This window comes from Condylura cristata, unplaced genomic scaffold, assembly GCF_000260355.1.
Source record: "Condylura cristata isolate star-nosed mole 26May11 unplaced genomic scaffold, ConCri1.0 scaffold00015, whole genome shotgun sequence".
Lineage (NCBI taxonomy): Eukaryota > Metazoa > Chordata > Mammalia > Eulipotyphla > Talpidae > Condylura > Condylura cristata.
Genome location: NW_004567116.1, coordinates 5,016,748 through 5,027,417, shown reverse-complemented (window position 1 = coordinate 5,027,417; position 10,670 = coordinate 5,016,748). Strand labels below are relative to the sequence as shown.

Here is a 10,670-nt window from a genome sequence, read left to right as displayed (position 1 = left end):
GTAGGGGGCTCAGCCTGGATGCCCCTGGCGTAGGGGGCCGGCTGGGGGCTCAGCCTGGATGGAGCTCCCAGCTGGGAAGCTGTGCGGTCAAGAACCAGACTGTCTTCTCTCTTCTTTATCTCCGAGCTGTCTGAGCTGTCTCTTCCGCTGCAGGCCGCCCTGCGCTCCCCATGGGGCGGCAGATGTGATGCTCCTCTGCTCCCCCCCCCCACTCTGCATGGAGTTACCATTTCATCGTTGACTAATCAGCCACAGCGTGCTGGTCACGCCTCCCTACTCATCATCGACTTTCTGTTCCACTCCACTCACTCCCGGGCAGTGGTGAAACTTCCTGCCTGAAGTGCAAAATTTACTCAGGAAACCCATCCTTGCCTGACGGAGCTGGAGGCCCCTGGCCCCATCCTAAAGGACAAGGGCCGGTGAGTGCCAACCCTCAGGGAGGGTTTGTCCCTGCTTCCAACAAGGCGAAGGCGCAGGTGTGGACACCTGGTGAAAATCTGGCTGCCCGGTTCCTCCCCAGCAGAGTCTCCGCCTGGGGTCACGGCCTCTGAGCTGCACAGCGCCTTACTTCTGTGGACAGATCAACGCAGCCGCTGGGTGTTGCAATTTCAGCCGCTGCCTGCCCGTCCTGCTGTCCGGGCCTGTCCCTGCCTCCCTCCTCATCCCTTGCGGTCCAGGGCCAAATGGGATGCTGCCTGCGACTTGGAGAGTCCCTGAGGCGCCTCAGCTCCAGCGCCCTTCTGTCCTCCCTCTGCAGCCGCTTTCCCCCTGGCCGGCTCCTTTGTGGGGGGCGGGGTCCCCCTGCTTGCTGGCAGGGGGCTCTCTCTCCCCCCAAGTAAAGAGGTAAAGAGATCAGTGGAGCCAGACTGTGGGTGTGGTTTGCTGTCTGGGGCACGGTAACCTGGCATGCATCAGGTCTGCTTGACCAATAGCCTTTTCCTTTTAGGTTAATTTTAGGTTTACAGCAGTTCCGAAGCTGGCGCCGAGCGCCGTCTGCCTAGCCTGTCTCCCCGTCGCTGATGCCTTCCACCCTGCAGGGTCAGGACTGAGGCGCTGATGTTGGCACCTTCTAGTCACCGAGCCCCAGACCTCACTTGGGTCTCACAAGTTCTCCCACGTCCCTTCTCTGGCTGGGGCCCGCCCGGGGCGCCACCCGCATTTACGGGTGTCACGACCCTAGGCTCCTCGGGTCTGCGACAGTGTCGCTCCTGTGCCCTTGCTCTGCATGACCCTGACTGCAGAGAATCTGCTTTTCATGCTTTTTCTGGTGGCCATGCTGCCCCCAACATCTGGTGGGGTGGCTGTTAAGGGGCACTGCTCCCCATTGCTGAGAGCCAGGGCGCTGCCTGCTGCCCCGTCAGCGCCTGCTCCGCCCTCACTGTCCCCCTGGCCTCGGCAGGTGATGGCATGTCTGTGCTTCAGTGTTCTCAGCTGTGGGCTGGGGAAGCCCAGCATGTGTCCAGCACTGGGCAATGAGCAGGTTTAACTGTTCGGTGTTCTAGAGGAAAAAAGGGGGACAGCCTTGTGGGGCAGAAGCCGAGGGTGACGGACAGGTGCTCATGCTATTTCCTTCCTGTATCCCCAAGAACTGGGCGCTGTGGGGGCTTGGGGGGTGAAAGCAGGGAGGCCAGGAAAGCACACCTGGTTCTGGGAAGGGGTGACCCTGGGGCACCCCCCAGTGGCTGCTGCTGAGGGAAGGATCAGGGAAGGTGCGGGCCTCTCCCTTGAATGGCCATCTGCTTGGCCACAGTTTCCGGGACCCACCTGGGGGCTTTCTCTGCACCTGGGGGCGTCCTCTGACAGGCTTCCACCCTCCCCAGGTTCCGCCTTGAGTTCAGGTGAGGTTGGGCAGCCCCTTATCCGTGTGGGAGCGATAAGTGGACTTGTAGTGACCTGAGTGCCTTTCTGCCTTCTCTGAGACAGAGAGTTACTGGGGAGCAGGGGTCACTGCTGGGAGCAGGGGGTGCCTGTGGGGAGCAGGAGTCACTGCTGGGAGCAGGGGGTGCCGGTGGGGAGCAGGGGTCACTGCTGGGAGCAGGGGGTGCCGGTGGGAGCAGGGGTCACTGCTGGGAGCAGGGGGTGCCAGTGGGGAGCAGGGGTCACTGCTGGGAGCAGGGGTCACTGCTGGGAGCAGGGGGTGCCGGTGGGGAGCAGGGGGTGCCGGTGGGGAGCAGGGGTCACTGCTGGGAGCAGGGGTCACTGCTGGGAGCAGGGGTCACTGCTGGGAGCAGGGGGTGCCTGTGGGGAGCAGGGGTCGCCTGCTGGGAGCAGGGGGTGCTGGTAGGGAGCAGGGGTCACTGCTGGGAGCAGGGGGTGGGGAGCAGGGGGCCCTGAGTCTGCTCCCCAGTGTCTGTACCATTCCTTGGCACCAGGCAGATGTTCAGTCAACCAGGTGCCTGAGGGACCTAGTGAGAATTGGTGTTAAAGCTATTAGTTTAGCAGAAACTCTGGAAAGGCAGAACCAGATTCTCTGCCTTGAAAGACATAACCTTGGGCAACTAGCATGGATTCAGCTTTGCCCCAGACACTTCCCATGTATTAATGAACTTAATCCTCACATCATCTGGGAGCAGACTATTCATGTTATAAAGGAAGAAACAGGCACAGAGAGGTTAAGTGACTTAAGTAAGAATGCACAGCTCTGACGTGGCCAAGCTGGGTTTTCCACTCGGTCAGTTGCTTCTCTATAAACCTGACGTTCACAGACTTTCTGCTGCGGGATCTTCTCCATTCGTGTGTTTAGACTAGTTTGGGTGAGTGTGATTGCAGCATCCTGTGAAATGAGCTAGTGTGGGGTGGGAGGGGCCTGTCCATGCAGTGTGTAGCTTCAAGGACAGAGCCCTGGGCGCCTGTAGACCTGCTTTTGAGCTCTAAAGCTCACTGGGCGCTATAACCTCACGTAGTTCCTTGCCTGTGGATGGGGAGAGTAAGATCTGTCCCTCCGAGGGCTGTTGTGAGGGCTGGTGTGTTGGCCCAGCACCACCTGTGAGTTGCTGCCCACTAGCAGAGCTGGCCAGTGGGCAGCTGGGCGGAGTGGGGCCCCGGGAACGTACTGTCCGTTGCCCCTGACCAGTGGCCTGGGGCTATTTCTGCCAGGAGTCGTGCCCTGGTGTCTTTACCTCCCAGACAGAGCAGGGTCTTACCCTCAGCTGTCTGGCTAGAAGAACATTTTGGAAGTCCCAGCGGGAGGCCCTGCCGTAGCCGTATGGCCCTCCCCTGATTTCCTCTGAGTCATCTGGTGAGAGCCCTGGGGAAGACGCAGCTCGGAGGAGGGGAAGTGGCTCCTCAGGGACCTTCCTTGGAAGAAGGGCCCAGGGGACGGGGGCTGGTTGTGGGAGAAGGCCTCCGTACCCTGTAGGGGAACAGAGAGCACCAACACCCTGATACCCCGCCGAGGGCCTGGGCGGACTGAGGACCTCAGGCTCTTCATGAGGGAAGAGGGATGGAGACGCCAGGTGCTGGGCCTTGGGCCTGGGCCAGAGACGCCAGGTGCTGGGCCGCAGGGCAAGCGCATGCTCTTGGCATCCTTGAGGGGCCACATTGTCTTTGGGAAGCTGCAGACCCTCACCCTAGAGGAAGAAGTGGGGGGACAAGCGGGGCCAGCAGGCTTCAAGAAAAGACAGAGGTCATTTTCTCTTGGAATCAAACTTATAACCTGGTGCCTGCGTGAGTGGTGTGGTCACCTGGCACCCACCAGGACCTCTCCGGGGGCAAATATTTCTCGTGCACCAGACAGCGGTCCCTCTGAGACCGAGGAGCGCAGAGAACAGCTAAGGGCCATGCAGCAGAGTGGAGGTGTTGCACGTTCAGTCTCTAGGAGCTCTGGGCCCTGATCTGTTCCTGCTCTGTGGCCTGAGAGGTCGTAGCTCGGGCCCTCCTTGCTGAAGCTGGGGACCCCTGCGATATCGCCCATCTCCTGGCGGGAGAGGCAGCAGGGGCTGTGTGCGAGAGGAAGTGGGTGGCTGGGCTCCAGTGGCCTTGTGGTTCTCCGACGTTTTTCACTGCAGCTACTCTAACGTCCTTTTACCACAGGCCAGATTCCGTGATAAAGACGCTCAAGTCCTTTTCTGTCATTCTTGTGGGTGGCAGGTAAAGGTGTCAGGTGCTCTCCCAGCAGGTGGAGCCCCCCAGAAGCCTCCCCACCTGGTAGACTCCTCCCTGGTGGAGCCTGGGAGGAGACCTCCTCCCATTTTCTGAGCTGTGCTGACTTGTGGCTGCTGCTGTAGATGTCATTATTTTATGTTTTTAGAAGGCAAATGCCACAGTGCTAGAAACCAGGCTCCCACCCCCCACCCCCCCTGCTCTGTGAGGCTTTGGGACCTGGAATCTCTGGGCGGCTTCCCCTGAATGCCCCAGGGTGCGGCCCAGAGTCAGTTCTAAGTTCTAGGCACAAGTTTGAGGCAGGTGGCTACAGGGCCTGAAGCAGCTCATTTGAATGTGGCCTTGGAGAAGCATGGGTTCCTGGTGGTATCTCACAAGCCAGAGGCAGTCAGAAGAGCCTCCCCTGATGGCTGGAGAGCCCCACATTTCCATGGGATCCCCAGTGACTCCAGTCTCCTCCCAGATTAGGGGGAGCAGGTGGATTCATGGCCGTGGACTTCTGAGAGTACCAGGTCTTGGCCGTGGACTTCTGAGAGTACCAGGTCTTGGTGGCCTTGGGCCACCGACCCCATGTTCTTCCAGATTGTACACATGCCTGACCCGGTTCTTGGGCCGTCCGGTTCTGGGTGTAGAAGTAGCCTGTGGTGAGCAGAAGTCTGGGGAGAGCCTTCAGGAGGAAAGGAAAAGCAGCGGCCCTGGGTGGGAATGGAGTGCTTCCTCTGTGAGTTTGAGAGGAAGCTGAATGGGATTAAGAAGGCGGGGGGCCCTGAGGGCTGCTGGGCTGGCAGGAGAGCTTCCTTTTCCTTATAAACAAATGCTCCCTGTCAGGGAAGGCCACATGGTTCTAATTCCTTTGCAAGAGGTGATTTCTGAGAACATCTCTGCCCCTACCTTGAGGGTTTGAAGCTGATAACTCTGAAGAAATGGTGGCTGCAGGCTGTTTTAATACGGCCCCCCTCAGAGTGGGTCAGGCATTTGGACCACCTGGAGGAACATGGGGTCAGAGCCAAAGGAGCTATGGGGACAGCTGCCTGTCCCCATACCTTAGCTGTGTGACCTAAGCCAAGTCACTCAGTCTTTCTGTTTTAGGTTTTCTGACTGGAATGAGTTAGGCCATGTCACCAATAGCATCACCACCGCTGACACCCCGCATTTATTGAGTAGCCAGGATACTCTAACATGCAAAAGTGTTTAATATTAACATTATTTCTTAAAGCTATGAAGAGTAAGTGGTGTGATTGTTAGCATTTTGGCCCAGCCTGGTTAGTAAATTGTAGTCCCACACTTCCTCCCCTGGCAAAAAAAATCCAGACAAGTGGCCCTCCCTGGTGGCGCAGTGGGTTAAAGCACAGCACTGAGAAGCTAAAGCCACTTCAGCATGAGTTCGATCCCCGCCTGCCCCAGAGGTGACCCACATGGCGCGGCAGACCTCTCCTGACCGGCCCACTGCTCCCCTCAGCAGTGTACTTCGACAGTCGGCCTGTTCTGCTCCCCACTCTGTCGCTGGTGAATCCTCTCACTGCCCCTGCACCTCTGGCCTGTACCCCAGTTCTGAATGCACAAATAAATAAAATCTTAAAAAAAAAAAAATCCAGAAAAGCGGTGGTGGATGTAGGGTTGAAACTCAGACAATGCACCTCAGGGGTGGATGTGGCCTGAAGTTTTATTTATTTATTTTTAAGATTTATTTACTTATGCATACAGAACTGGGGCACAGGTCAGAGGTACAGGGGCAGTGAGAGGATGCACCGGAGACAGAGTGGGGAGCAGAACTGGCTGACTGATGAAGTACACTGCTGAGGGGAGCAGCAGGCGGGTCAGGAGAGGTCTGCCAGGAGAGGTCTGCCGTGCCATAGGGGTCACCCTCGGGGTAGGGATCGAACTTGTAATGAAGCAGCTGCAGATTGCTTGCAGTGCTGAGCTTACACCCGCAGCACCAGCAGGGAGGACCCCAGAGTTTATTTTTAAAGATTCATTTATGCATAGAAGAACTGGGGTGTTGGCCAGAGGTATGGGGGTGAGAGGATTCACCAGACACAGAGTGGGGAGCAGCTTATGGGATCTACCAAAATATCGATTGACCTCAGGCTGCAGCAGTGAGAGTGCTGAGACTTAACCCCTGGGCCACCAGCGGCGTCCCGCTCGGCCCTCAGAATTCTGAGCTTCGGGGCACTTGTTGGAGAGGCCAGCTGGTGGTCCTCGGTGGGCCGGGAGCGCTGCAGCCTGGCTCGGGGCTCCGTCTCACCCGCTCCTCTGTCCCACCCAGAAGCAGTTGACGCAGGACAGCGACGCCGACGAGGTGGAGATCGCCATCGACAACACGGCCTTCCTGGACGAGTTCTTCTCCGAGGTGGGTCCTGCCTGTGTTGCTTTTCCTGAATGTCCACAGGAAGCACCGTGTCTTCATGAGGAGAGAGCCTTGGGCTGCTCAGGGGTGGCGTCCTGTGCTGATCGCGGCGCCGGGACCCACACCCGGCAGGGAGAGTCTCCTTTCAATTCTAAGTGGGAGGATTTGGATTTTCAATCTTATGAAGTTGCGTGGGTGGAAGGTAAGTGACAAGTGAGCAGAGATGCCGGTAGAGCACTAGGCTGTAGGCTGCACTTTAAAACCAACCTCTGGTGCATAAATGATGCGAGTTATGTATGCATACAGAACTGGGGTACAGGCCTGGGATGTGGGTGGTGAGAGGATTCGCCAGAGACAGAGTGGGGAGCAGAGCAGGTTTATTCACTGAAATACACTGCTGAGGGGAGCAGCAGGGAGACAGGAGAGGTCTGCTGTGCCAGGTGGGTCACTGCCTGGCTGGGGATCGAACTTGGGCCCTCAAGGTGATAGTGCTGAGACTTAACCCCTAGGCCACCAGGGAGGCTCAACATGATGTGATTTAAATACAGAGTCAAGGGTGGGATCCCAGCCAGACCCTGTAAACATCACCTGTCTTCAGGCCTATGATTCAAATGGATCAGGTTTGTTCTTGCCAAAGACAAGTCTCTCTGACCTCATTCTGATAGCCGAGAAACTGAGAAAGGTCCAGTTTATTTCAATTTCATTGTCTTTTTTTGAAGTTTAATGGCCTAGGCTGGGTGGCCCAGCCTGCAGGTTCACGTAGCTCTTGATCTGGAGGCTCGGAAGGTGGTGCTGGTGGCGAGGAGGTGGGCGTCAGGGCCGGACTCAGGCTTGGAGCCAGGTCACCCCGGTTGGAATCTCAGCCCAGCTCCTGGCCAGCTGCTGCTCCCGCGACTGCCTGTGAACACCTGTGGGCCCCTTGCCGTGCCTGGGGATGGCTGAGCTCACCCAGCTCGGGTGATGAGGGTGCCCTGGGGTTATGTTTCCACACATGCACTGCGACATGGGTGCTGGGAATGATGCTTGAAAAGGAAAACAAACCCACAAAAGTTTACTGTCACTGGGGACAGGAGGCATTGTGTTCCTTTTGCAGGAAGGGATGGGGGCAGGAGGGAGGAAGACAGGATACGGGGGGCAGACGTCACCCCCTAGGGCAGGTGCATGTGGGGTGGCTGGTGCTGGACGTACCTGCCCTTCACCTGTGGGCCTAACGGGCGTGTTCAGGAGTGAACGTGAGCTTGCTGGCCTTGCAGAGAAGTTTCTGGAACGCGCAGATCCCCCGCCCTACTCGTGGGAGCCCCTCCTTTCTGTGGAGGAGCCCCAGCGAGATCAAAGGCCACCCGAGTCATGTGAGTCCGGTGCTGTACCAGGCGGGGTGGACTCGGGGCGTCTCCGAAGCTTGTGCCTCTGATGTTGCCTTGGAGAACCAGACACGGGGAAGAACGCCTCGCTCCTGGAGGGACAGCACAGACTCAGGAAGACAAACACCGGATGGTTTCACTCATGTGGGCTCAGAGAAGCCAAACACAGGAACAGAGAAGACCAAACCCAAACAAAGCCTGGGAAGCTGGCTGTGGGGTGGAGGCTGCCAGAGGAGGAGGAATTTGGGGTGCCTCTGCGGGGGACGCAGTGGAATGCTGGAGGACAGTGGGTGCTTTGATGATGGTAACTTGTATCTGAGGAGGTGTGAACTGACACCCCTAAATCATGCACAGGGCGTCACCTCAACAAGAAAAAGCACCTTAGAAAAATGAATTTGGTCTACATTGAGGAAATCAAAGCACAGACCTTTTTCTCTGTAAGAGAGAACCTGCCCCAAGAACTGTGCTCTCCCTCTTCTCCCTAAGCGGGGAGGGCGCCTCGAGAGCCACTGACCCTCGCAGGCTGGGAGATGCGGCCTTTGACCTGGCTGAGACCCTCTGAGCTCATCCTCAGGCACTTTTTGGAATGATTTATTTATGCATACGGGAACTGGGGTGCAAGCCAGAGGTGCCAGGCCGGGGGTGGTGAGAGGATTCACCAGAGACAGAGTGGGGAGCAGAACAGGCAGATGGACTGAAGTCCACTGCTGAGGGGAGCAGGGGGTGGTCAGGAGAGGTCTGCTGCGCCCTGTGGGTCACCTCCCAGGCTGGGGCTCCAGTTCCAGCTGCTGTGGCTGGTGATGTCCTAGTGACGTTTAACCCCTGCATCACCAGGGAGGCTCCATCCTCAGGCATTTAACAGCAGTTGACCTTGGCTAGTTACTTAACCCGCAGGGCTCTGATTCCTGCTTACCTGCAGGGCTGCCGTGAGGGTGGGGACACAGGTCTGGGACGTCATCTACCCTGGGACGTCATCATGTGCTGATGGCCATGGGTGTTTTTGGAGACTCAGCAAGACCTGCAAGGCTGCTGCTTTCCTTTACTTGCCAAGTGCTTTTCTGCATGCAGAGGGTGGCGGCGGGGTCTGGCAGGGCGGGTGAGCAGAGCCGCATCTCGGAGAGCAGATCCCCTCCCTGCTGCCACCGTGATCTGCCCGCTCCTGCACTTGTCGTGTCTCGCTGGGTTACCTGTGAAGTGGAGAAAAATATCCGGTTCACAGGTTGGCTGGGGCTGAAAGGAGCACAGGTCCAGGAGGCCCTTGGTGGGCTCACACGGGCTTGCTTTTCCCTCTTGCTCATCATGGTGAGCAGAGAGGCCGAGAGCTGGAGGGGACAGAGGTGGGGGGCACCTGGGCCATGGAATGAGGCCACGCACTCTGTACCCCAACGTCCTGGTCTAACTTTAGCTCTGCCCATGCCCACTGGTGTCAGTGGAAAAGTCGGGTAATACTCAGCCTCGGTCTCCTTTAGAATAGGGGTAACGAGGTCACCACCATTAGGGAATAGAAGACAAGAAAGGCCCCGCTCAGCCCCCCGCTCTCTGACACAGAGTGAGTGTCCAGGTTGGTTCTCTCCACTCTTGCACGGTGTATCTGCAGATCGGTAAGCCGGGCAGTTTGTCTTGTAGGATGTGGCCTGGAGGTAGCCTAGAAAGTGGGGTGCCGTCCATTCCGGAGGATGGGGATCGGGGCTGGAGAGGCCCTCTGTGTGGGTGTGCAGTGGAGGGGTGCCTCTGGGGAGGATCCTCTGGAGATAAGTCTTGCTGTTTGGACCATTCGGCACCAGGTCACTGGGGATATTGGCTGAGACGGCGGGGATCACCGTTGGTCAGAGAGGCGTCCGCCGAGCGTGGGCCAAGGCACGGGGCTGGGGAGTTGTCAAGATGTGCTTTGTGCCATCAAACTCATAAGTGACATTGTCAGCTGCTCTGTTAGTATGAAAAAAAAAAAAGAAGAAGAAGCTTGGGCTTTCAGGCTTCGCGGCCGATTAAGCCAAGACCAGTAAATAATAAACCACAGATTTTTGTATTTTCTTGGCTGTTTGCTCAGTAGTCTGGGAAGAGCAAGGTTCAGAGGCAACAGAATCTCCCTGAGAAGGCTGACCTCAGGGGTTCACTCTTCTGAATTCATCATTGTCCCTTCATCAAAAGATGATGGGATGCTCACCATCTTGCAGCTGGCCTGTCAGTACTGGGGTTCTGGACTCCCACCACCCGTACCAGCACTTCGTCAGTAAGAAAGAGGCTGCTGGAAAAGACCCTGGGTTCTTTTTTCCTGGAGGAGAGCCACCCTCCAGCTGCCTCCCTCTGGCAGGCGGCCTGGCCGTGGTCAGGCAGTCGCGGCCACTTAGCTGAAGGGACACCAGGAAAGCGGGCGCTCAGCAAGGGGATGGGATGTCAGGTCCCCCCACCGGGACTGGGGGGACCAGTCTCAGTGCTTACCCTGGACCGTGGTGATCAGGTGTGTGTGAGAAATGCCCACCCTTTCTCCTCCCACGGAGAGTTCAAGTGCACATTAACTGGCTGCACTCCAGGGACTGCTGAAAGGAACTGCCTGACTTGGCATCTGTATTTTCGCAGAACCCGTTCTGACCTCGTTTCACAGACGAGAGAAGTAAGTGGCTTGTTCACGGCCATTAAAAGGCTCAGAGGTGGAGCCCAAACTTGGGCCTGTCTTTCAGATTCTGCGGTATTAAACGGCACCACCCCCGCTGCGGCCTTATTGACAAAGCATTTAAATACACCTTTAAAAAAGTGAATGTTGGCTCTCCCTGGTGGTGCAGCGGGTTAAAGCACAGCATTGAGAATCTAAAGCCGCTTCTGCATGAGTTCGATCCCCGCCTGCCCCAGAGGTGACCACATGG

At 57.4% G+C, this 10,670-nt stretch overlaps 1 protein-coding gene across 5 annotated transcripts in view; it reads left to right on the top strand.

Annotated features, from left to right (window-relative positions):
- Nucleotides 1-10,670, top strand: part of STX3 (syntaxin 3) — a 29,958-nt gene that overhangs the window by 5,363 nt on the left and 13,925 nt on the right. For 4 of the 5 annotated variants that reach the window (XR_001145482.1, XR_001145483.1, XM_012725582.1 and 1 more), the window contains exon 2: nucleotides 6,368-6,451. Coding sequence is in view for 3 of the 5 variants with exons in the window: in XM_012725582.1 (XP_012581036.1) it covers nucleotides 6,368-6,451 (84 nt within the window). In the remaining 2 variants the exon portion in view is untranslated. The remainder of the gene's footprint in view (nucleotides 1-6,367; nucleotides 6,452-10,670) is intronic. The other variant, XM_012725581.1, reaches the window with a different exon arrangement.